The sequence below is a fragment of the Thunnus maccoyii genome, chromosome 24 (genome assembly GCF_910596095.1).
Source record: "Thunnus maccoyii chromosome 24, fThuMac1.1, whole genome shotgun sequence".
Classification (NCBI taxonomy): Eukaryota; Metazoa; Chordata; class Actinopteri; order Scombriformes; family Scombridae; genus Thunnus; species Thunnus maccoyii.
In genome coordinates, this window is record NC_056556.1 from 10,634,474 (window position 1) to 10,662,264 (window position 27,791).

At 37.8% G+C, this 27,791-nt stretch overlaps 5 protein-coding genes across 5 annotated transcripts in view; 4 read left to right on the forward strand and 1 right to left on the reverse strand.

Moving 5' to 3' along the window:
- LOC121891932 (nectin-2-like) overlaps positions 1-27,791 on the reverse strand; it is a 933,424-nt gene that overhangs the window by 876,424 nt on the left and 29,209 nt on the right. The gene's annotated exons all lie outside the window — the stretch shown is intronic.
- On the forward strand, positions 59-3,968 carry LOC121891973 (gamma-crystallin M2-like). Its single transcript, XM_042404704.1, has 3 exons — positions 59-1,713; positions 1,819-2,061; positions 3,343-3,968. The coding sequence occupies exons 1-3, from the start codon at positions 1,705-1,707 to the stop codon at positions 3,616-3,618; spliced, it is 528 nt and encodes a 175-aa protein (XP_042260638.1). The 5' UTR covers positions 59-1,704; the 3' UTR covers positions 3,619-3,968.
- Positions 11,302-13,552, forward strand: LOC121891972 (gamma-crystallin M3-like). The gene is made up of 3 exons (XM_042404703.1): positions 11,302-11,760; positions 11,909-12,157; positions 13,224-13,552. The coding sequence occupies exons 1-3, from the start codon at positions 11,746-11,748 to the stop codon at positions 13,500-13,502; spliced, it is 543 nt and encodes a 180-aa protein (XP_042260637.1). The 5' UTR covers positions 11,302-11,745; the 3' UTR covers positions 13,503-13,552.
- Positions 13,927-18,835, forward strand: LOC121891974 (gamma-crystallin M2-like). Its single transcript, XM_042404705.1, has 3 exons — positions 13,927-16,722; positions 16,848-17,090; positions 18,385-18,835. Exons 1-3 carry the CDS (start codon positions 16,714-16,716, stop codon positions 18,658-18,660), a joined length of 528 nt encoding a protein of 175 aa, XP_042260639.1. The 5' UTR covers positions 13,927-16,713; the 3' UTR covers positions 18,661-18,835.
- Positions 22,440-25,108, forward strand: LOC121892396 (gamma-crystallin M2-like). The gene is made up of 3 exons (XM_042405433.1): positions 22,440-22,457; positions 23,827-24,069; positions 24,764-25,108. Exons 1-3 carry the CDS (start codon positions 22,440-22,442, stop codon positions 25,034-25,036), a joined length of 534 nt encoding a protein of 177 aa, XP_042261367.1. The 3' UTR covers positions 25,037-25,108.

Below are 27,791 nucleotides of genomic sequence, written 5' to 3' on the forward strand. Positions count from 1 at the left end.
ACTGGTGCCTCGACTCTCTTAATAAACCGTATTAATATTTGTATAAATTCAGAAATATAAGCTAGAAGCAAGTATCGATATTGTTTTTTTCAGCACAACATGGGCTATTTGAATATGTATGCTGCAGTGATGTCACATGACATAAAAAGTTATAAAACCAAGAAGTCAAAAGAAAAAGTAAAATGGAATTTGAATTTCTCAACATTTTATCAATGTTCCTAAAAGTACCTAGAAGTCTGAAAATCTGCAGCAAGTACTGCAAACACATGTTTTGTGTTAACTAAATATACATATTTTTAGTTCAAATTGTTCCCAGTTCTTGAATGGAAATAAATGTTTCCTCTGGTGTAGTGGCTGTGTTTTACATTCATATGCATTTCAGATGACAGAGAGGAAAATACAGTTGACACTCTCGTCAGCTGCCTGTTTGAATGTTAGTGTTGCACCTTTCCAAAGCTGCCTGCATGTGATGTATTTCATGGATGCAGTGCCATAAAAGACCAGAGAGAGGGGCTCATTCATAGCAAACATTGGCAAGTTGCAGCATATGTTTCTTATCCCAACTGGGATAAATAGGATGAGCCAGTGCATGAAATGATTTGTTGTAGTTGCTCTGGTGCCAGATGAGTAAAAAACTTAAAACAATATGAACATTTTTTTAAACTGAATTTCTATAATGCCACAGCTGTAACAACAAAGGGAAAAGGCTTTATTTTGACTGCATGTACAAATAGACTATGCAGAGTAAATCAAGATGATTCTAAATGTGTTAAGTAATAAATATCTGCATAAATATCACATACTGTCAATGGGTACTTAAAAACATACATTCTGGTTACATTCTTGGTCTTACCCTATCCTATAGTGATATAGTTATACCAGAGAATATATTCATGTTTGATATTTGTTTACATTATTTTTCTTAATCATCAGCAAATGTCAAATAAGACCCAATATATATCAATTAAAATCAGAACTGACACATGACTTAATTATTAGTAACCCTGGTGCAAGAGAAAAATCAAACCTTTAGAGGTCCAAATGTCATAGTTTAAATATTTTGAGGTTGTGTAACCAACCATTGCAAATAAAAAACAATTTTAAAAAATGGCTAAAAGTGCACAAAAGCGTAAAGGACAGTCATCCCGACATATAAATGAATTTAGCTAGTTTGAATCCCGTGACCACTAGGGGCCCCCAATAAGGAAATTACACATAAATTCCTTTATTCTTTTGACATTCATTTTTGTTTTTTGCATTTATTTATTTCTTTTTATTCTGTACAACTATAATTTGCAGCTCCTCAAGTTTCCATGTACAGCTAATATACTTGTACAGTGTGGAGGTAAATGAGGGAAGTTACACTTAGGGCCCCAAAAACATGCTTGTTCCGGCCCTGACATATAGAATCTTTTTGAATGAAAAGCACACAAATAATGCCTGTTTTGCTGATTCTGTGATCAGTGACCCCCGGGGTCACTAGCACACTGTGGTGTTTTGATCAATAGTGATGAACTTGTGAAAACTGGACAACAATAACTCATCATCACACTGCTGCGTTGCTATACATAACGAGATTTGTGTTATAAAACCTATTCGGATGACAATACTTTATGCTGTGCCATCACACAGCTACTTAATATAAAAGGACAGCGGCACAGAGAGCATCTACTGAGCATCAGTGTGGCCCCCACTAAAAGAACAATGGGAAAGGTAAGCTCATTATGTGTTGTTACTGAAAATGCAAAATTTAAACATGCAGGCCTTGGCATGTAGCAGGAGTTGATTATTAATCAGTGCTTTATCAAACATTTGCAGATCATATTCTATGAGGACAGAAATTTCCAAGGTCGGCACCATGAGTGCATTAGCGACTGCACTGACCTGCTCCCCTACTTCAACCGCTGCAACTCCATCAAGGTGGAGAGCGGCTGTTTCATGGTGTACGAGAGACCTCACTACATGGGCCACCAGTTCTTCCTCCGCAGAGGAGAATACTCAGACAACCAGCGCATGATTGGCATCACTGAAAGCATCCGTTCCTGCCGTCTGATTCCTATGGTAAGCCTCGTTCAGCTGCTTTGAAGGAAGTGTCACAGCATGTATTGCTGTGTGAAAGAAATAGACTAGAGAAAAAAAGCTGTAATACATACGTTAAAACTGAATAATGTAAAAGAAGGAAAAGTAAAACAAAAGCAATTAAACACAATCTTAACAGTCAGTCCTACTACTACCTCTACATGAAAGCTTAGCTAGAGAAAGAGTATGTATGTATGTGCAAGAATATGCCAAAATACAGAAAATAAATGCAAGAGGATATGTAAGTAGGTTAACATTAATGTACTGTTTGTCTACACACACGATATATTAGTTCAGACACATATTGATACACAATTATTTTGTCTATTTGTGGCATGCATGCAACTTAAGTATGTGTGATCACTGTGATAAATAATTGCATGCTCTCCTTGAAGATTGTGAAAACCAGGTCTTTCAAACCTGAAATGCAATAAACTTGTGTTTCTAATCTGGTAAAACATTGCTGGTTATCACTGAACAAACTGCTGAAAGACGAAATGATAAACGGTACAGTATTGACAGTTTTTAGAAACAAAACTATGGGTGGAGACTAGTTTGAAGGGCTTGCTAATCCTCAACATCTGCAATAAAGAAGTAATGTGTTTGATAGAAATTCCCCAAAGCAAAAACATCATGTTGGTTAAACTCCACCTATCCAGCACTCTGTGCAGCTTAAAAGAAATCTTTTACTTTTAACCTGCAACAAGATAGGTGGGAATTAACCAAGTGGGTAGTTTTGACCTGCATTCTCTCTAATGGCCAGCAGGGGGCGACTCCACCGGCTCCAAAAAAATTGTATTGTATAGAAGAAGGAAAATGACCCTACTTCTCACTTGATTTACTATTTCAGTAAGCATTTTCCAATGAGTTTGTGGTCTCAATTTATGGTCCCATTCAGAGTAAAATAGACCATAAAGCAGGATATGCTTTAGGGCGTGGCTGCCTTGTGATTGACAAGTCGCTACCACGGCAGTGCATGAGGTGCTGTAGTTGGACCCTGAGGAGCTCCTTCCCAGCTCCACGCTCTCGTCCAAACACAGTCATTTCTCATCACTTCTGGCTCCAAAAGAAATATGGCAACGGCAAAATGGCAGTCCACAAACCAATGGGTGACGTCATGGTGGCCATGTTCATTATTTTTATAGTCTATGGAATTAACACTTAAGGACTATTCCTGTTGCATGTGTTCAGAATCACCCAAAATCATTTTTGCACACTATTAAGACAAAACTGTCTGACTAATAAATGTTGCTCTTCCTGCAGAACCGTGGCACCTTCAAGATCAGGCTGTATGAGCATCCAGACATGAGCGGCCAAATGCAGGAAGTGAGTGACGATTGCCCCAACATCCAGGACCGCCTGCGTATGTCTGACATCAACTCGTGCATTGTGGTTGATGGCCACTGGCTGCTGTACGACCAGCCCAACTACAGGGGCAGAAACTACTACCTGAGACCTGGCGAATACCGCAGATACAGCGACTGGGGTGGCGCCAGTCCAAGGATCGGCTCACTCAGGCGAATCACTGACCTCAACTAGAAGTCTTTTGAACCTTCTTCCTCTCTTTGTTCTCAATAAACATGCTGGGCTTTAACTGTGTGTGTTTCTGTATCCAAAACATTTTAATATAGTATGTTGCCATCATGAATTTGTTCTTTAACTCATCTTCGAGTGTCTTTGAGTAAAATGTGAAATAATAATATTATTGCTTACAATAATTGTCTGGTCAATTTTGTAACCCATACTTCTTCCTCTACTTAAAAACTTAAACCATGAGACCTAAACTTGCACCAAAGCAAACCTTTCAACCTGTTGAACCCCTCAAACCAAAGAGCCTCAAGACAACAAAAAAGCAGGACAGTGTTATTTGGGTAGTTTTATTGACAATATTTCACATGAACAGTGTCTGGACATCAGCTTTGCTCACATAGTGATGCGTCTGATGGAGCCCACCCTAGGACTCATGCTTCCCCACTCACTGAACCTCCTGTATTCACCGGGGCGCACCAGGTACTGGCGACCCCTGTAATGGGGATGCTCATAGAAGATCCAGTAGCCTTCCTTCACGTTGCAGGAGTGGATGTCGTTGAGATGGAAGCGTTCGTACACGGAGGGGCAGTCATCAGTCAGCTCCATCATCTGGCCTCCGAACTCAGGGCGCTCGTAAATCATCATTTTGTGAGAACCTTGGTGCTGCAGAAAAGACAAGGTGATTCATTAGCTTCTAGACTGGTAAGGGATTATCAATAGAAACACCTATAAGGCCCACTGAAACTGTCTGAGTGAGGCTCACCATAGGGATCATACGGCAGGATCGCACACAGTCATTGAATCCCATCCAGCGCTGGTAGTCAGGATAGTCTCCCCTCCTCAGGAAGTACTGGTATCCCATGTAGTTGGGTCTCTCATAGACCATCCAGTCACCGCTGTCCACTCTGATGGAGTTGCAGCGGCTGAAGTGGGAATGCAGGTCGGAGCATTCGCTGCTGCACTCATAGGAGCGACCTTGGAAGTTTTTGTCCTCGTAGAAGATGATCTGGAAGCGGATCAGTTGAAGGGTATTTAGATCATTGTTGGTTCAAATAAAGGAAAATATGCATACTATACCACATGAAAAACTGCTTCCGGTTGACTGGTTTCGGTTGAGTAATCCATGCAGGTACGCAGAAGCGCAAAAGACACAGTAAAACAAGCAGCCTTACCTTACCCATTGTGTCGGCTAACCTTCGTCACACTGTAGCAGCAACCGTGGGCTCCATGCTGCCTTTATAACCCATGGATGACCTGTGTCATTGTGATTCAGGACAATGACCAGGCTCGTCAGCTTTTTCTCACAGAACATTTTTTTTGTATTTTGTGTGGTCAACAAAGCAAATCAGCTCTTTTCCTTTGAGCAGAGGACACTCTTTGAATTTGCTTTGGTTGTTGATGAAACACTCAGAGAATCTACAAAAAACTGAAAATATGAAATTATTATAATATGTAATGAGTTTATGTAATTCTAACTTCGGGTTTTGGCTACCGTAATTAGTAATGTGTGAAATTTGTAATTAGTAAAAGGTGAAACTCATATTTGTTTGTCCAAAGTTTATTTCATCATCTCAGATTTAAGTACAGTACCAGTCACACACTTTCTCATTCAAGTGAATGGGAAGGTGTGTGCAAACTTTAGTATCTTTACACAACAGAACATGCAACATTTTAAAATGTTAAATCCATTTTATCCTTCTTAATGCAGATGGTTGTGCAGATGATGTACACACTGCATGACCAAGGTTGTCAAATCTATTGCCTTATCCATTTCATTATTATTACACTGAAATAATAATTACATACATACATACATAATACATTAATACAACATTTTTAATTGAACATAGTAAAACCAATACTTCTGCATATTCTGAAATCCTGTGAAGTGAACACAACCACTGCTTTGCTTCTGCACATAGCAGCAGCTTTTATATGATTTACAATTCAGAGACCATTAGTTTCTTTATGTCAGCATTACAATTTGTTTCTACACGGTCACTAGTTTTTTTACAGTTTTGCTTTTGTTTGGCTCCAATCCCCCATATTGTGATATTCTCTATGGGCTCAGCTCTAGAATGTTATTTCAATACAGTCTGCACGTGACAGATTTTATACAGTAGAGCTGCTCAACTGAGAGCATCAAGTCTAAGCAGCTGTTAAACACGCTTGTATCAATATATTTAATTTGAATCTGGGTGTCATTCTGTCGGATGATGTATATTTAAATAGTTTGTGCTTTTACACATCAAACATCCATCAAAGAGTGATACGTTTGAGTATACTGTCAGTGCATGTTGTACACCATCAGTGGACATGTTTCAAAAAGCCAAGAACTGTAAAACACTCACATACTAATCATCTGTCATGAAGTATATCTGGAAATCACTGGTGCCATCACATGTTTAAAAATAGTATTCTATCATGTACACGCACGTGCATTTCTGCTGTGCAGTGTGCACTTAAAATACACTAACAGTGTACAACTGCAACATTATTATTATCAGGTTTATTATGATTATTTATTCTTTATACCTTGTTAAACTGTCTGAAAAAGATGTTATATTGTACCTGGTTCGTTTCCTGTCATTCTCTACTATCAACTGTGGAACAAAGCCATACAATTCCCCCTAAAAATACTAATAATTTTATATTTGATATATGTTAAATTCTCATTGTAAATACAATATGCATAAATTACTGTTTGGTTTAATCAAACCTCAACCAAGATTAAATAGTAACACTCCTGTCAAGTTCCTACTAAATTTCTTGATTTGTTTCAGACAAAAATTTTGATTCAGACAAAATCAAAAATGTGAAAATCTTTGGGAGACACCCAACTGAACATCGCTGCAGTGAATGTAAAATGTTAGTGCAGCAGCACAGTGTTACTGATTAAAGCTCATTGTAATGGGAAGCTCTCAGCTCATTGCTTTTTTCACAGTAATTGCAAAAATAGCAGCCTTTCAATTGCTTTAACAAAAATATAGGAAGTATTGGTAAATGTATACGTTATGCATTATGGGTTGTTTTTTGTTGTTTTTTTACAAGTTGTGTTTGAGGTTCTGCACAGATATCATCCTCTAATATAACTTACTTCACATTAGAAATTACCACAGACTGCATATATAGTCTCTCATTTCTGACAAAAAGTATTAAACAGGGATGAAATATAGGGTTACCTGCCCTCAGTGCTGTGTAGTCAGATATGGGTTGCTGTAAATTTTCTTTGTATACTTTATCCCAAATTGCACAACTGTTTTGTATTCTAGCCAAATTTTGGGCATTAGTGGATTCAAACATTTTCTAAATACCATACTTAACAGTTTCTGATTGAGTCTGTCATGTAATTGCATTTTGAAACATTTCACACAAATATGCAGCAGATCATTTTATTGTGCACATCACAGAGTAAGAGGTAAATTCACTGGCTGGATTGTACAGTACAACTGGAACTACATGCAAACAAAGCACAAATCACAGTTTCAGGATAAAAACAGGGGTCTTTTTTTGCTTCTCATTTTGACAACTTGCTAATATTCATAAAACAAAGCATCTGCAAAATGTATTAGCTGAATAAAAGTCATTAGACAGTTAAGACTCTGTGATGCGTCTGGTTGAAGTGAACTTCATATCGTCACGGCTCAACTCCCGGAGGTTCCTGTACTCTCCTGGCCTCAGATAAAACATCCTGCCCTCATAGTTTGGCTTCTCAAACATCAACCAGTAGCCCTCTATCACATTGCAGGATTGCAGATCACACATGTGGTAGCGATCCTGGATGGATTCACAGTCGTCAGTCAGTTCATGCATCTGGCCTTCAAAGTTCACTCTCTCGTAGATCCTCATCTTAAAAGGCCCCTTGTGCTGTAAAAGTACAAAATGTCAAAATGGAGTTACATATATGAAACATTTCTCATCAGACAGTTCCTCTACATCATTGACTGTCTTTGTCTCTCCTAGGTTGATAGTATCGTGCATATATTTACCACAGGGACAATGCGGCAGGACTTAATGCAGTCATTGAAGCCAATGGTGTTCTGATATTCAGGATACTCTCCTCGGGTCAGGAGGTACTGCTGGCCCATGTAGTTGGGTTGGTCATAGACCATGAATGTTCCGCTCTCCACCCTGCAGGAGCTGCATCGGCTCAGATGAGAGTCGATCTCAGAGCAGTCGCTGATGCACTCATACGAGCGGCCCTGGAAGTTTCTCTCCTCAAAGAAGATGATCTAGGGAGAAAGACACAGATTGGGTCCAACATTTGAAAACCTCCAGAGCTGCATATTCACGTGACTTCATTATCGTAAGAAATTGTAGTAACATAAATCACACTGTGTTGCATGGCAGATTTATGCAGTACAATATTTTGGACAATTTATAGCATAAAATTATGACATAGATTGAGGCAGTGTATATATATATTAGTTAGATTCTGTCTCATGCTCTGGCTGGTGCAGTCTGTATCCTTCATTACCTTTCCGCTCATGGTCACGCTATTTGATTTCTGTTGTTCTTCTCACTGGCGCGCTGCCTTTTATGCATCATGTGACATCGAAAGAATCTGCCCCTCAATTGTATGAAATAACTGAGTCAGCTTATCAGCATGGAAGTCCCTACTGTATTATACATCAAAGCCATGAACACTGCAATCAGTTAGATTAAACAGTAGTGGTATGGATTTGACAATGACAAAGCAAACTCTTTATGTTATCTCGTCAAGTGCTTTCGGAATTTATTGCAATACCTATGCATTTTGGAGTCATTATATTCATTATACAGTAGGACACATTAATGTTTACAGAGCAGTGTTGACATTTAGACTGAGACAAGATTAAATGCTTTGATATAAGGTTCTGCACATGAGGATCAGTATTGATGGTGTTCTCCATCTGCTCAAATAGTTTAGCTTGAATCTTTGTGACAATGTTTTTGTCCCAGTAGTTGCATGGCCTCTTAGTTATCTGTAGATATTCGTGTTGGCCAAAGGAAATATCCTCATTTTTTTACTTGTCTTTCCTTTTGTGTCACCATCAGGCCAAAATTCCCATTTGTATAAAATCTAACAGGCAGCTTGCTGTATTCTCTGAGCACATCGATGCTCCTCAGAGGATGAACCTTTCCCATTTTGGATACCCCATAGCTTTCCACTAGTGCCACCCTTAAGACAAAATGTCAGCTTTGCATCTAATAGGTAGATTGCAATGAATCATGCTCCCAAGAGAATAAACCTTGTGATGTCATGACCTATAATATGACATAGCCCTGGTAAGGCTCCAAGAATACAAAATTTGTCACTACAATGTTTGTTATTGTGGGTTTTAATGAACATTGTATCAGATGAGAGAACCAAAAACCAATCATGCCACCCAAATATATTCTGTAACTTAACATTTTTCACACAATGACTCTCAAAGTGATATGATATTCTCTTTAATATGAAGACCTTATGTTTTTAGTTTTGACAAAGATTAAATGCACACAAAATATGCATAATCATTATCTTTTAATCACAAATTTACAGGTGGCTTTACAATCTGTACAGTAATACAATATCCTCTATGCATAGACCCTCTTCAAAAGCAGAACTCATTTATAGGCCTTGAGGCTGCACCCAACTACTGTAGCTGATGAGTTTGTGTGAAACACTTTCTGCCTCTTATCACCTTTCTCCTGATTGGTAATATTTAATTGTCCATACTACATTTTTAGAATTGCATGGCCCATATTTGTTTTTACAATAATCCTATGATGAATAACATTTTTCTCACTATTCTTTTACATTTTTCTATATAGGTCTGTTTACCTTGATACATGCACCTAATACTACTACTTGAGAAGCCTAAATTCAAGATTCAGTTCTTAATCATTTATTTAAAAAAAAAAAAAACTTGATGCATATTAAACTATGGTTGTGTACCTCGAAGTAGAACCATGAGGTAGCTCTGATGAATTTCTATCATGCGTAATGCCTAAATGTTATTTTTGTGCTCACTAAATACTACAGCAGTGTATGAATTGCTTCGGGCAACCTGTCAATAGCAGCAGCATGCATTACATCATGAGGCACTGCTGAATTAGGAACAGGTGTAAAAATGGTGGGAAAGTCGAGCCACCCAAACATTCAGGATCAGTGTGCGATGAGTTGACTGTTCAGAGGATTTAACTATATATACTATATATATATACATACATAGACTTTGTAGCTATGATATTAACATAATTCAAATGTTTTCACAGCTTGCATCAAACTTTACTGTGAGTCATTCTCAAGGACATTCTTGCAACTGGAAAATCACTTTAAAAAGTTATTGTGAATGAAAAGCAGATTTTTTCAAGTTTTATGAATTATTTACAACAATATGTACCATGAAGTATATGCGCCAGCAAACCAGGCCCAATGAGAAAAAGTGGTGAGTTTATATATAAATATATATATAGGATTTCATATGGGAATTAAAGATTTAAATCTTACCTCTGACTAAATTGTAAAGCATGTAGTTTTACTCAATACAAAGAAAACAAAAGAGATACTTCAAAATATGATCTTTATTTTTGACCCACAGCTTCTTTAAAATACTGACAATCAGCATATATCCATGATGCGCCTGATGGAGCTGATTCTTGTCATGTTGCTCATTCCCATATCTCTGAGGTTCCTGTACTCTCCGGGTCTCACGTAGGTCATACGGCCTCTGTAGTTGGGCTGCTCAAACAGCAGCCAGTGGCCGTCCATCACGTTGCAGGACTGGCAGTCAGACATGTAATAGCGATCCTGGAGAGACTCGCAGTCCTCCATCAGCTCTTGCATCTTGCCTCCGAAGTTCTCCCTCTCATACATCCTGATCCTGAACTGTCCCCTGTGCTGTTGGAGGAAGACAAGACATGATATCAGTCTACTGATTCTCAACAATAGTTAAAAACAATGGAAAAGCATATGTAATTAAATATCTTACCATAGGGATCATACGGCAGGAGCGAACGGTGTCCATCATGGCCATTCCCATCATGCCCATCATGCTGCCCATGCGCTGGAAATCAGAGTACTCCCCTCTCCTCAGGAAGACCTGATTACCAACAAAGTTGGGGCGGTCATACACCACGAAGCACCCATTCTCCACCCTGCAGGAGTTGCAGCGGCTCAGGTGCATGTGGATGTCGGTGCAGTCACTGCTGCACTCATAGGAACGACCCTGGAAGTTCCTCTCCTCGTAGAAAATGATCTGCAGTGAAAAAACATACAGTTGTGAAATGACAATACCCACCAATACAGGACTTTAGAAAATGTATTATTTGGCTAGAAAAGTATTACTATGTATTTTACTCTATATACCCAATGAGAACCATTGCCTTGCACAACTGATTAATCAGTTGATTAATACTTTTACAGCAACAGCAAAAGGAGATAAATTTAAAAAATTAGAAAATTTAAGAAAACATAGGATGACTATTACCCTGCCCATGGTGATGGTTTGAGTTGTTGCTGCTGTTGCCAACCCAGCGCCGCTTTTATATTGACCGTCGGCCGCAGCACACCTTGCACACCTTTGTGTGAAACATCATGACTCATCACAAGGTTCACGTGGGCCGGCATTCAGTTTTTACAACAGACTCCAATAGTTATTATTGTATGTTGAATGTAGGTTGGGGTGGGAGGGGGGTGGGGGAGTGGAGGGGGTCATGTCAGGCCATACCAGAAGCAAAACACCACCCAAGTTATTCATACATTGAATTTTTAATTTTCAAATGATACAAGGCCAATGCTTTGTCGTTGTTGTTGTTGTTGTTGTCTTGTAGAATTCATTATGTATCTTACAATTTGTTGAATACCTTTAGTGTTACCATTAAGTTCAGTCTCATCCCTAGATCTGGTGATTCACACTACAGAAGGGATATTTAGTAAATAGTTGAACTTGCTGGAAGATAGCATAAAACACAATATTCTGTCAACAATAACTATTGCAGATTCTGATATATGGTAAAGACTGCCACACTATAGTGCTGCAGTGTGCCACAATATAGAGTGATGAGTCAAAGGTTTCAGCACAAGCCACGTGGAAACAGTGCGGCTGTGAAATGTATAAAAAGGGAAAGGGTCCACTGAAGCTGTACATCTGAGATTTGTTCACAAATATCATGACCATGGGCAGGGTAAGTGAAGCTTTCAAAATTAGAGAACATTTAACATTTTTAAATTGAAAATTCACTGCCCAATACAGTGGATTTTATATTGATAAATCAAACAAACATCAAACAAATATCTAATTTCTCTTAAAATATTTCTCATTGTTTTTTGCAGATCATTTTCTACGAGGACAGGAACTTCCAGGGTCGTTCCTATGAGACCAGCAATGACTGCCCTGAGCTGACCTCCTACCTGAGCAGGTGCAACTCCTGCAAGGTGGAGAGCGGCCTCTTCATGGTCTACGAGAAGCCAAACTTCATGGGTCATCAGATGCTGGTGAGGAGGGGCGAGTATCCAGACAACCAGCGTCTGATGGGAATGAGCATGAGCGACTGCATCAGATCCTCTCGCATGATCCCCATGGTAGGTGCACTAGTTTGATACACTCAGACGCATTGGGGCCTAGTTACACCAGAGATTACAAGAGTGAGATTCCTTTACCTTGTTGCAATTCTAGGCAATGCTAAAATGCTTCTGTAATAACAACACAAACTAGAAAAACTCTCAAACCTTTTAGTAATAATAATTAATTATAATTATAATTTTTATAAAAATAATTCTATAACACTGACTGAGCTAAAAGGGCAACCTCCTCCATGTTGGATGGCAGCTTGTTCTATTGGTCGACAGCACTAATTTATAAGTAAAGCAAATGCAAAAGTCTTGCACAAAAGGCTACATACAAATCTAAATAAGAATCAAGCATTAGCCTCATTCTTGACCTTGGGAAGATATCTGTAATAAAGTATTCTGAACTCAAGGCACACTAACAAGCATTTGAGTGCTTTCAACTGTATTTCAAAGCCTTCTTTGACACATTGAACTGTTCAGATGTCATTACACAAGCTAAGTACCAACTTTTGGTTGCATGATGACACCTGAGCAGGTACCATTAGTTGAAGGCTGTGAGATACAGTCATGGAAAAATTAGTTGTTGGACCTTGAGTTTAGAATATTTCATCACAATTTTCAGTTTGTTCAGACCACAGCAGTACAACGATTCTGCTCAGACTTTGGTGCAAATATGGCTGCCATAACTGTTATTTGTAGTAGCTCAAAATGGCAGAAATAAGTCCTACAAATGTTTTATGCACACATGCTTTATGTTTTTTAACACCTACAGCATTGTCCAGTTTAGTAAAATTGATATTTTAACAGCTTTGAAAAATGGCCCAGGCTTCAATAATTTTATTGTAACTGTTATTTATCCTGGGATAACAAAGTGATGACAGGATAATTATCTCTAATTATCTCAAAAGGTTGTTTTCTTGAGATGATGTGATAAAACCAAATCATTGCAACCATGGTTGTTGTTGGCTTCTGTATGCCAGTCTCATTACACAATTATATATTGTAAAAGCTCTAATGTGCAAATGTAAAAGTTGGGTTGAAATCTAAAATAATTTCTCTGCTGTTTCTTAATCAACAGCACAGAGGACCCTTCCGTATGAGGATCTATGAGAGGGAGAACTTCGGAGGCCAGATGCACGAGCTGGTGGACGACTGCGACAACATGATGGATCGTTTCCGCATGCCTGACTGCCAGTCCTGCCACGTGATGGACGGCCACTGGCTGCTGTTCGAGCAGCCCAACTTCAGAGGCAGGATGCTGTACCTGAGGCCAGGAGAGTACAGGAACTTCCAAGAGATGGGAATGAGCAACATGTCTAGGTTCAGCTCCATCAGGCGCATCATGGACTCCTGTTAGTTCAAACTCTAAATGTACTAGATGGAAAAATAAAGCAAGCTAAAATCTAACATTTCTGATGGCTGTCATTTTAGTACAAAACAAGCATTTTAAAAGAGTGAATTGTGACTCCTAGTGGTCAGGCCTGTGCAACTGTTCATTTCACTTAATGTTAGCAAACAGTTTTTAAAATTCCTAACTGGGTTTGAGAGTGAGCCATTGAAAAAAAAACACAGGAATTGTTATCAAGGGGCTAAAACCTACAAAACCACCAAATACATAAATAATGCATATCTGTTTCCACAATACAGATGACAATGAAAATGTTTCAGACTGAAAGCAAGAATGAACAAAGAGAAGAAGAAACAGACATAGAGGATAAGATAATAAAATGATGATAATAATAACAACAACAATAATAATAATGCCTTTAATTGTACTGTACATTTCATTTGCAGTGAATCTCAAATTGTTACAGTGTTAAAAACATAAAGAAATGTTATCAGCTCTCTGTTTTAGTCCAAAATGTTTGCTAGCAGGCAGGGCCAGCCCAAGCCTTTATGGGGCCCTGAGCAGAATTTGATTTGGGGGCCCCCAATCACCTCGGCACCTCCAAAATTGTTGACTATTGTCAATGCTTGATCATTTGCATGCTTACTATAAATCCAACACACCCATTATCAATTTTATTAGTTGTAGCTGTGTTGCTTACATCATACCAATGTCAGCCTGGCATGTTTTTACCCCTCTATGGTTTTTAATTTTAAAAGGTAGCAAACTCACAAGAGTGGTCTGGTGATGATTTGCACTTTAATATTATTCAAAGTGATACAGTACTATGTGGCATACTGAACATGGTGTACTGAAAAGTAACAAAACAAATCAGCAGATAATGCATTTACTGTAAACAAGTTAACCACTTTAATTACTTTTTGGTTTAAAGAATTGCAACATGCAAAAGTGCAGAACAACAGTCAACTACATTTAGAATCAAATAGCTTTGTTAAACAGAACCTCAATCAGTAAAGTTTCCTTCTTGTATAAAAAAATATATTCAAATGTACAGACAATATTAAATAAATACTTAAATAATGACATAAAATGAAGAGAGGAACCTGTAACAAGATAACAATCATGGTTCAAGAATAAAATATAAAGCTGCATAATTATTTTTGAACACTATGTACAGATGTGCAAAAGGTACAGAAAAATGAGAAAAAAATCCAAAATAAACTACTTAAATTCAGATATTTTTTATGATGAAAGCTCCAACCAACAAATTGTCAATTTCAATCATACAGTTGACTGTATAAACCTATAGTTTTCATTGGCCAGCCCGTTAGCATCATGTTGCGTTTTTGTATGATTATCACTGACATAATATATCACAAAGAAAGAAGATTTCAGGCTGTCTTGTGGGACATCTCAAGCGCTCTTGGGGGCCCTCTGGTGGCGACTGGGGTCCCAAGTAGGCGTTTGGTTGACTTATGCAACGGACCGGTCCTGCCAGGAGGATTTGAACCACTTGCTCTTTGGCAAACCAGCTACTAGATTACAAGGACAGATATAGTTAGGAGAAAAGATAAAAGGAAAGATTTTATAGGTTAATTTCTTCACTGTCTTTAATTTGATACCTCAGCTGAAAGCAGCGAAGGCTTGACACAGTCCACAATGGTGAATATCATTTTGGTGATTTGCAGCAAGCCCCCAAATGTTAAAAAACAATAAATTATTATAAAAGCATGACACAGTCAATATATCCAAACAGAACATCAAGTAGAGTGCACTGCACACAGTATATTGTAGTTTTTTTAATGATCCATAAGTGATTAGGTCTGTTTTATTTGTATTCTGAATTAGAAAGACAGTTAGAGAATATATTGAAAACTCCCCATTCACCTCTTAGTTTGAACCTGTTATAATAAGTATGTTGTGCTTTTCAAACTACTAGTGATATGTGGAATCTATAAACTGGATCAAATTTGTACAAGAAGCAATAATCCTTTGTTGACAAAACATGAAAGTCAGTGCGTTCATTGGCAGACAACATTTACCGAGCTCCTCTTGACCTTCAGAAGTCTATGGGAAAGATGTTTGTTGATGGGTAAAAGGGCTCAAACGTTTGTGCAAAATTTAATACCACCTGATGGTGGTATTAAAGGGAATTGTTGTAAATGTGCACACAGTATACTGTAAGTTCAAAAGAGTCTTTTGATCATGCTTAGGGAGATGCAGAGACAAGATTATTTTCGCATCAGCCATCAGAGGTATTTCAAAGTTCATTCATTATCGTTAAGATTGCAACAACTTTGTGGGAGAGGAAGAAAAGAAATAATAAAATATTTCCTCACAAAACTAAGAATATAAAGCAGTTTGTGTGTAATTAAAATTTGAAAATTTTGTTGTGACATAGAAAACAGTTCACAATTACAGGCCTGAGTGTGAGCTGGATTTTTGACTCTATCACCCTAAAATATTACCTGCTTTTCTCGAACTGACCTCTATTAACACAGTAAAAATGAAGAAAAATGAACAAAGTGTATTAAAAAAACAAAAAACAAAGCACCTTTGACGCAAATCAGAAATGACCTGGAATGGCTACGTACAGTGTGTTGACCAAATTTGTCGGTCTCCTGGAAGTTTGTCCAAAATTGCTGAAGCTATAATAAAGAAGCTTTTATACCACAGAGGAACTGCTTTCACTATATTATAAAGTCATATTTCTTATATGAAAAAACTCCATTGAATGCTTTTTAACAAATCTAGAAAGTAAACATTTTATTCTGCAGAGAGTGATTCCAACAGATATTAACATTTCAAACAATGTAAAATAAACCATGTATATAACGTTTTGCCATTGGAGTTCTTTCATATTCCACCTCTTTGTATAAATTTCTAGTGACAGTGGTTAAATGTCAGAAATATTTCCAGTCAGATATTTCAGAGCATTTGCAGCTGTCAATAAAATACAGGAGGTATTATTTAACATTGCTGTATCAGTGTCCAGAGCTCTGCTCTGAGGACACCGCTGCCTTCACTGTTCCAGCATGTGTTTGATACAGAGTCATCATCAGACTGGAACAAAGGCAAATCAAACAGCACCATGCCATTTTGCTGATATGTAAATCTACCTCATTTGGGTATCAAAGACTTGCCACACTCTGCACATTTTGTTTATCGATAAATACTTTGATGGGGCTGCAGCAAAGAATGAGTTTTACAGGGCATCCAAATGGGGAAGGTAAGATAAAACCTACTACAATCTGTATGCTTTTTAAAAACACTTTTTCCTTTTAAGATATCCAGGTGAATAAAATGCTCACAATGTCTAACTGAAGCTAATCTTTCCTCTTACCTTTGACACAGATAACATTTTTTGAGGAGAAAAAATTCCAGGGCCGCTGCTACAATTGCAGCAGCGACTGCGCCGACCTGAACACATATTTCAGCCGCTGCAACTCCATCCGGGTGGAGAGCGGTGTGTGGGTGATCTATGAGAGACCCAACTACAAGGGTTTCCAGTACATCCTCAGTCCTGGGGAATATGCCGACAACCAGCAGTGGATGGCCTTCAGTGACAGCGTCAAATCCTGCCGCACCATAAAGAATGTAAGAGCCCTCATTCAGGTTTCTTCAAGCATTTATAGCGAGGAAAACTGATGATTTTAGGTTTGAAATATAATGTTTCTGGTAATAGAAAAGTGTCAGAACATATGTTTGGGCAGTGAACAGCAGGACAGGAATGCACAAGGGCACAAGCTGTGGGAACACTGTTAAGCCAACAGCCTACACAAGCAGAAAATAGCAAGCATATTTGGCAGCAATTTGCATCCAGCAGTTTTTGCGAAGAAGTTTGGCAAGAAGATGTTAAAGGGGAATATACAAGCTCAAAAGCTTGTTTAACATTGCACTAATTAATGGTTTTATATAATAATTGTTTCAATTTGAAGGGGGTCACTATAGTGACAAACCTACAGAGAATTAACTCTGCAGTTCCCCTCAGATCTACAGAGCGTTTTAGCATCTTTCATCATATTGTTTTGGTTTTAAGGCCTGCAACTTTACCTTTTGGTTCTCAGAGCCCTCATCAGTTTTCTTTGCAGAGGCAGCAGGCAACTGTTTTCATCAACACTTTCATCAAAGTTAACAACTAGCTGCTGTACATAGCAGCACATTTAACAGCTAAAGAGCTGAATATATTTCTCAGGAATTGGTCCGAAACAGAGCTAAAAGGTGAATGAATATTAACACCAACAATTGACAACAACAACCATCGACAGGAGGTCAGAAACTCAAAATGAGTGCTAATGTTGCTCTGTGTCAGCCAGTTTTGAAATATTTTGCTTTGCAGGTCAGCCATATCATCTGTAGAGTTCTGCCCCCAAATGGCTAAAACAGAAAAGATCAATGCAGCTTTAATAATCTTCATTATAACTATACTTGTATAAGTACTGATGATGTTTTAAAAAGGTGTACAGTACTTCCACTTTCAATGCATTGAAAACCTCCAAGTTTCTTACTTTTGGGGGGTTTTTGTAACACCTTTGGCAATGAGAGAACTTCAATTATCAAATTCAGTACTGAATCTCAATACTTTTTCGGTACTGATCTAAATGTGTCCATAGCATAGCATCAAAAACTGAAACTCAAGTACTGAAAATGGGCATTTAATGTCTGGTCAGATACACAGTTTACTTACTCTTTGACCAGATAGCTCCTAAAATTAAAATTTCACCAGTTTTCTTCAATTTTACTTAAGCTAAAGTTCAGACAACATTTAACATTTCTAGAAAAATGTTTATATTTCCCAAAGTAAAGTATTCAGAAAGGATTTGTTTTGGTAATGGTACCGAAACTGAAAAATGTGAGAACTTCCCTGAAAACATTTGTCTTGTGTTTCTAGGTTTATGGCAGCGCGTGGAAGCTGAGGCTGTACGAGAGGCCAGACTTTGGAGGGCAGATGGTCGAGTGCTCTGACGACTGTCCTTCAGTGTACGATACTTACAAGCTGCGTGAGGCTTACTCCTGTGTGGTGACCGATGGCGCCTGGGTGTTCTACGACCTGCCCAACTACAGGGGGCACCAGTACCTCCTAGAGCGGGGCGAGTACAGGCAGCACGGCGACTGGGGGGCGTCCTCACCTGGTGTCGGCTCCTTCCGCAGGATCACAGAGTTTTAACTCTTAGCTTTGACCAGAAATTGATTGAGCTTTCCAGATGCCCAAACTGATATGAAACAATAAATAAACAAGAAGCAAACTCTGACTGTGTTATTGTGGATTTTCTGTTAATATGTCTCATGGTTGACCAGTTAGTTTGGAAGACTATAGCAGCAGTGGTAGCTAATAAGGCTAATTGTTTTCTCTCATGATCAGAACTTCATTATCTTATATTAAGAAGTGGTTCTCATATTTGTTTTGTTTTTCTTGATTAGGTTTTACTTACAACATAATTAACTGATCATGCATTTTCTTTATGCTATCAATGAAACATATTTCTCCTTCTCACAATGAAAAGGGGGACTCCAATAATTTAGTGTTGCTATAAAGCTACAGAAGACATTATATTATACAAGCTGAGTACTCCTTACTAGCTGGTAAAGTGACACTGACAAGTAAAATCAGTGAAGTGACCCTTTAAACGTCTCATAGTCTCAGGATTTTTAGTCAATTTAATCAAGTAATTTCTCTCAGAAATAAGGTCAAAGTAGGTCTATTAGAGATAATTATAATGGCCTATCCAAATTGGAAAGGGTTTGTCTTCTGAGGAGCATGAATTCCTCAGTAAATCATTGTGATCTGGGGTCACCAAAAACAGTAAGATTCATCCTCTGGGGGCCGTGAATATCTGCAGTATATCTCTTGATGATAATGCTGGATTGACAGATAAAAAATTGTGTAAAACAACGTTGATCCATGCATTACTGCTTTGTTTCCACAATGCAAATGTCTTTTTACCGTTGTTACTGTTCACAAATTCTATTTAATTTTCCTTGTTGGCAGATATACAATTCTTGTACTTAATTACTTAATTAAATTTGACAAAATCTTACTGAAGGTCCAGTTTCATTAGATTCTGAAATATTTATTAGTTATGCACTGTATGAAACCATCATTCAGTATCTCCTGTAAAGTCCCTGGACTCTGGAGCCTTCCTCCCCTACTGCTCTGTCACTGACTCAGCTCAATGGTTTCATATCGCACCAAATGTCCTGCAGTGCCCTTGTTTTTGTCGGCACGCTCTGCTGCACCCAGTGGCTTTTGGGACGCTCTGCACTTTGTGTTTGCATTGTTTAGGGAAACTGGATTCGCTGTTTCAGAACAATGTGATAAGCCTGGATAAATATTTGAATCGCTGATTGAATAATCCAGTTCAAACAAAGCAAACCATGTGCTTGGTTTTGTTGTTGTTGTTTTGTATAAAGAGAATATTGAATGAGGCTGCTTTAATGTTTTATAAAAGTCACCAAGCCTATTGATATTAACTATGGAGAAGGTACTTCTCACATAGATAAAAATGCATTATTCCACATATTTAGTCCTACATATTTCATGCAGTTCAATGCAGACTATAGGCCTACAGATAAATGTGTGCAAAGTATGCACATGTATATAAAAAAAGGAAAATATAAAATGCACTTGAAGGTGCAGTGTGTAGAATTTAGTGGCATCTAGCAGAACAGACTTGGCAGAAATGGATTATGATATTTAGTATGTTTCAATTAGTGTATAATCTCCTGAAAATAAGAATTGTATTTTCGTTACCTTAGAATGAGCCCTTTATGTCTACATAGGGAGCGGGTCCTCTTCCACAGAGCCCAGAATGGACAAACCAAATACTGGCTCTTGAGAGGGCCTTACACATTTTCATGAGTTTCGTGGCCACTGTAGGTTCTCCTACATGCTTGAAAGGGAGGTTTGAGGGCAAAAGGTTGCAATCTGCAACCTTACAGCTAGATGCCACTAAATCCTAAACACTGGTCCTTTAAATTAAATGTAGTCTGGCGATAACAGACAATCAGAGATCTCCACCTACTGGTGTCTGGAGATTTCTAAATACACGAGTTGCTTGAACGGCAGCAAGAATGGCCGCTAACAAACCTACATCCCTTACATTTTGTCAAGGACACAACATACTGGGAATTCAATTCTCCTCCGTAGTGAACTGCATATCACCGTCCCAATATGAAGCACCACCCTAAAGACCCCAGGTTTTTTTTAAACTCTCTAATTGTTTTCACACAATTTTAACAATGAAACCTGGGAGACTGTCCTCAGTCTCTATGAGCAGAGTGTTTAGACTGACCTGTGAGTCTAAATCACATGTAATCATGTTTTGAAAGTTTGTTTGTATTCCTTTTCCAGATCACCTTCTAAGAACAGAAACCTCCAGGGTTGAGTCCACAAATTAAATAATGACTCCAGTGACCTGCACATATACTTCAGCTGCTGCAACTTTATCAGAGCGCCGGGAGGATTCTGGGTAATCTACGAGAGACCAAACTACATGGGCTACCTGTATGTGCTGTGCCCGGGAGAGTATCCAGACCTACCAGCGCTGGCTGGGCGTCAATGACACCATCAGGTCCTGTTGCATAATAGGACTGTAAGTTAAGAGAAATCACTCATGCTTAATGGAAAAACCAGTGTTTGTTTTTAGCCCATTTACTATTAATCACGACTTTACAAGTATACTACAATATTTTATAACTACATGCTGTCTTCGACAAAAATCCCTCTGCATAGGAGCCTTGAAATATAAATATAAATATAAATATAAATATTAGATATGTTTAGGAGGGTGTTTGCAAGCTCCATTCAAAACATCCAACAAGAAAACAGCAATGCATACATTTTTTCATATACTTTTTTTACTTTATTGTACCAGATTTTCAGTATACTACATTTTTTCCCTCAAGGTTGGGAATTCGTTTATGCTGAAGGTTTGGGGGAGGTCAAACTTTGAAGGTAACAAGTAACAAGGCTGAACACACATATTGACATAATTGGTTACTATTTATTTCCCATCTTCATCTTTTTCTTTAAAAATCTGTATTATGAAACATATTTAATGTGTTTCAGATAGTTGCATTCTTTAAACACAATATCAAGTACTTATTTTGCTTCTCAAATGTGAACAAATTAAGATAAAGCTACTGCAGAGATTAAGCTATATGATAAACAATGTTTGGGTAATTTATTATAACATATGATTTTTAGTAGATGTTTGATACGTTGCAATGATTACATATGTTACAATGGCCTAAATTATATTATTATACTGTATTGTAAAGCTAACTTTCTAGAGCTTAGCATAACTCAAAATACATATATAAATATATAATTTTAGCTTTATGAAGATTTTAAATTTAAGAAAACATTTTTATAGCCTTGAAATACTGTAGAATATCCTCTGTAAACTGTAAACAGTTCACAGGATATAGTATATTTAAAAATGTATTTAAAAATAAAAATGATGAAAATTCTTCAATGTAATGAATTAAAGACACAGAAGGACATCATAGATTTATAGATCGGACATTTAACAGGCTGTAAACAAGCAACAAAAATTATACAAAAATTACATAAAAAATTGACACAGGATAGCTATGACCATGATATATAATATACATAGTATCTAATACATATTATCTATGATAACAACAAAAGTGATATGAAAAACATTATTCAATGCTATAAATCTAAACTCAACTAAATCTTTTTCTAGAGTCGAACAGCATTCAGTCCAAATTTCTGCATCGCCACATATAAAGGCCATGTACTTTGAAACAATTGCAGCATCAGCTAATTTGCCAAAGTTAATGGGGAGCTCATTTGAATGACAATCATTGTACTGGCAATGCATTTCATCACCCTTTATATAAAAGTGGACCATCGGTAATGCGGTGTGAATGAAGGGCTTTAATTTGATTGGGTGAGGAGAGGAACATAAGGTGATTATGGAGCGCACAGGGAAGGTAAGTCCTGCCACTGTACAACATACTAATACTATGATACTAACTGGTGGATCGCTTCTTACTAAATGTCTCTGAATGATACATTTTAGTCATATTTTAACTGGAAATTTTGTTTATATCTTCAAGCGAGCTACAATATCTGTAATTTTTTTGAGTGACGGAAAACACAGGACTTACAGAATAAATGCAGTTTGTTTTTCAATGCAATAATCTTCATTTTAGTGGACCAAGATTAATTTAATCACTAAATTTCTTAATGTTGGTTTGTGACCGATCTCACAATAAATTCATATTTATTTGTACAAAATGTAAATGCATCATTTGGAAATAGTTAAGTCACACTTGGGGACAGTTTCACTCTCTATTCACTCTGAATACCTCTGTTTGGAAAATTTCACAACTGATATGAAGTGCGTGATTGTTTCCACAGTATATTATCCTCTTTTTTCAATTACAGCTTGATGAAATGGGACCAAATTTCATCAAACAGTGCAAAGATATTTTTACTCTATTTCTCTTACAGAATGAATCCAATGCTTATGAAAGTGTGTATATCCTATGGTCACAATTTTAGAAGAAAATAAGACTCAGGTTGAAATAAACTAGAATTATTAAGTTTAACTTTAAGTTTTACTGGTAGTGGTAGAAGTTCTCTTTGGACAAGTAGTTGTAGTACTCAGTAGCGGACTGTGGGGTCTTCAATGGGCCTTCAATGGTCAGATTGACAAAGCTCACTCATCACCAGCAACTAAAATCAAAACAATATGCAAACTATACATCATTAATTCAACATAAAAATAAATCCATTGAAAAATCACCTTCCGACATATTTTAACTCATGGGCTCAAACCACTTGCTCAACAAGTTAAAACTAGGCAAACTTGTTTATTTCTCCCACTAAGACAAATGCATTAGCAAAACTGTCAAACTGGCCTCCCAATGGCCTAGTCATTCGCTCATGTTGCTCAACAATCAGCTAACAAAAAAACAAAGATTTTTTGAAAGGAAGAAATTAGGCCATACAGTGTATCTCACAGCAGCAAATTCAAGCATTGCAAATAAACAACCTCAATAACTTATTATAAATTATTTTAACAATAATATTATAATTACTAATATTGTATTAAATAAATATTACACCTCTCAAAAATGGTAGGGCCTACACAGAAGGCCCTGAAGGCCCTGATGGACCTCCTCTGGTAGTACTACTAAATTAGTGGTAGTGAAGATAGGGTTAGTGGTAGTGTTATTGTACTTCTGTATGTTACTGGTAGATGGTAGTGATAGTTGTAGTAGAAGCAGCACCAGTGTTTTTTGCTGTACTTACTTTATAGCTCAGACAGCTTCTCACTCAGAGTATTGCTTGCAGATCTTCTTCTACGAGGACAAAAACTTCCAGGGTCGTTACTATGAATGCAGCAGTGACTGTGCCGAGCTCAGCTCCCACTTCAGCCGCTGTAACTCCATCCGGGTTGAGGGTGGGGCCTGGGTTATCTATGAGAGACCCCAGTACATGGGCTACCAGTATGTCCTCATGAGGGGGGAGTACCCAAACTACCAGAGCTGGAACGGCTTCAATGACACCATCCGCTCCTGTCGCCTTATCAGACATGTAAGTCCTGTTTTATTTGTGCATGGCTGTCTAGCGTTCGTATCAGATACAAAGAAATAGCTGAATGTGAAGCTGTTGGTTATTTAGGGCATACATCAGTCTTCTTATAGATGAAAACACTTTGCATTCTGAGGTCATTTTCCTGTTTAAGATATCTTTGAAAGTTTGTTGCACAACTGATTTGTCAGAACATCTTTGCGGCTGGAGAGGATAACATAAACCATGACAACCTTGGCAATGGCAAGGACGTTCACATTGAGAGCTTACAACAATAAAATTAGGAAGAAGGGAAAAACACTGTGCTTCAGCAGGGTATCTTTGCAATTTCACCTGCAAATTTAAAGGTACCCTGTGGAGTTTTTAGACCTCTAGTAGCACTATTGAGCAGTGTTTCTCTTCATTAGCTTGTGTAGTGTGCTGAGTAAACTGTGGCAAGAGCACTATTGCTGGTAAAGCTGGTAAAGTACGTGAAAATCCAGAGCTTTACAACCCATTGCATGGCTGAATATGACAATACACTCTACATCATAAAAGTTTATATGGTAGGAGAGTGTAGCTCAGTTCAAGTTAACATAACTTTACTGCCTCAGTTGGAAGCTGAAACACAGGTGGAATTGTTTTTGTGTTTTTGTCCTGGAGACAAAGGAGGATACATATCAATTAACATTTCTCATCAATATTCTTTATTTTCAAGCCTTCAGCCAGGCACAGGATCCGCATCTACGAACGTCCAGACTTTAACGGCCAGATGATCGAGTGCAGCGAGGACTTGCCCAACCTGCTGGACCGCTGGCAGTTCCGTGACATTCACTCAGCTCATGTCCAGGACGGCGTCTGGGTCTTCTATGAGCATCCAAACTACAGGGGGCGCCAGTACCTGCTGGAGAAGGGCGAATACAGAAGGCATACAGAGTGGGGGGCTCTTCATCCATCTGTAGGCTCCATTAGACGTGTTGTGGACTTGTAGACCACATCTTAAACCAAACCACTCCCTCCGTTCATTTTCCCAATATCAACTCTCCTGCAAATAAACACACAAGTGTAGGCAAACTGCAGCTGAATGAGTGTGGTTTTATTTCTTGTGGTTACAAAACAAATCATAATGAAAAAGTAACACATGTATGCAAAAACAAGACAGCACAGAGTTTAAAGGGTTCATCCTCTGGGGAACATTAATTGGCTTAGAAATTTCATTACAATCTACACCTGATACAGTTAGATTACTACACTAAAAATTTAAACATGGGTCTAAAGGGGCTACACAAATATGCACAATTTTTAGACAACGTTCTCTGCATCAAGTGCTGGTCAAGGAGAAATTTTGACCTAATTATGATGTTAGACAAAAGGTCATGTGACCAACAGGAACAGTGCATTAGATACTGTACAGTTAATTTTCCTCTTGGGACCATGAATATAGTTAAATTTAATGGGAATCCCCATGGTAGCTGTGATGAAATCTTAATCTGAACCAAAGTGTTGTGTAAGCAAACACACTGACATTAGTCAGTACCAAGGAATTATGTACACATTGGATGTTTCCACACCTTAAGATTTACGTCCAATATCAACGTTCAGTAGCAAGGCGGAAGGTAAGACTTGCAATTAACGTTATAATCAACAGTAACCACAATGTTTCCTTAACATTAACAAAGTGTTTTAGTTGACTAACCCTTGCTGTGTAGAACATGTGCCATAAACACAATCTTTACCTAACATTAACCATACTGTAGTTGGCATGTGCAGATGTTGTAGAAAGTGAGAGCTTAAAAAAATATTGTCATTGGACATAAACCAGGTTTTTGCAGAATTGCCATTTCTTGTCTGGTTGTATAGGTGGACATTCAAAATTTAGACAATCACCGAACACAAAAGCTCAAGTTGTGTTTGACCAGTCAGCAGCTTTTCCAAGGTATTTCATCCACTGGTCACCAAGCCGATAGTTAAATTTTTAATTAGGCTTAGACCATAAACTGTAAGGGTTAAGCTGATACAGTTAGGGGAATGATATGATTCATCAATGGTCTGACATTATCAATAAACTAAAACAGTTGAAGCATATCTGTGTATATGTGGTTGTTTTTCAAATATGAACAGTGACATTCCCATGTGCATGGTTGTGAGTTGAGTGCTGATGGCTATATGGAGGTGAGCTGTGGGTACTAACATCTGGTGGCTGATGGCAAAGCCCAGAAACAAAAAGGCTGACAAAGCTCTCTGATGATTCAGGAGGATTCACCAACAAGGACCAATGGTATGCCAGCAGCCATTGTTCTTAGAAGGCAGACTGTGCCAGAGACAGTGTAAACAATACAGCAGAGCAGAACATTACCCCCTGATGCACAGCACAACAAAATTAAAATAAAAATAGTGTGTTGGACAGCTTCATTAGATTGCTAATATACACTATCAAGCCACTTTTGGACCTCTTATTATTTAACTCAACTGCTTCAGCAACATCCATATTACCAATACTGAAACAGGTCTTAAAATAGCAGATTCATTCTTTCAGTAGCACTTTCTAAGAAGACACCTTTTATAAATGGTTTATAAATTGAGTGATGAAATGAAAATTATGTTTCCATGAGTAAAAGAGACATTTAACTATCGGAATACAAAGTATGGAGTATGAAGCACAAGAGACACCTGGTGGTGCAAGAGCCCCATTACACAGGAGGAGGACTTTATGTATATACAGTCGCTCATAGGTAAATGCATAAATGGAAAAAAAGTTGAAATTCTCATCAGTATCTGATTATATCAACTTAGTAAGTCAACATTATGATTCATATAAGCATGGTTTAAAACTGAGTAGTGATAATGTGGCTTTATGAGTCTTCTTGTCTGTGAAATTAAAATACAGTACCTGTCAAAAGTTTGGACATACCTTCCCATTCACTTGAAACTTTTGTCAAAGTCAAAACCCTCCCTAAAAAGTGAGTTGAAAAAGTTCAGAACTATTCAAAACTAATACTTAGCGTCTTAGAGTCATAATTTTGCAGATTATGAGAAATTATGAGTCAAAACTACAAGATAATATATGATATATTAATATATTTCCCTATTTGGTTTTCCTTTTCTTCTTCTCTCTTTCCACTGGTGCACACCATGTATTGCAATGCTGCATCTTTGCATTGTTACTGTGTAAAATCTTTATGCAATGCAATGAATAATTGGAAACAGAAAAAGATATCATATTTAGTATTAAAAGTTTAAAATGTCAGCAAGTAAAGCAAAGCCATAAAATGATACAGAGAAAGATCTAATCAAACTACAGTAAGGAGCAGAAGGAAAAACAGCATCAACACAACATGTAAACACAGGGCCATGCAGACATTTTGGGGGGAAGGTGCTCAAGCAGGAAAAAAGGGCACTGATAACTGAATACATGAATTCACACACACACGCACAGTGAGTGGAGGGACCAACCGGAGCAACTTTGATCGATTTTACAATCACTAGGGAATCGATCAAACTGTCAAACTGTGTCTCATCAGAAAAAATCCTGCAGTTTTTTAAGAATAAAATCAACCTGAACTAGATCTAAATCTACACATTTACACTCAGGAAGTAAAAGTTCATCAAGTTAGCCTTTGAGTCCTGTTCACCAATAAATTCAGACTCTTTCTCAGAGTGGAAACCAGTGAGAGAATAAAAATTAATACTATCAGTCTTGTTGTCCTGCTTCAGCTGGATCGGAGAGGAAACTGCAGAAAGAGGTG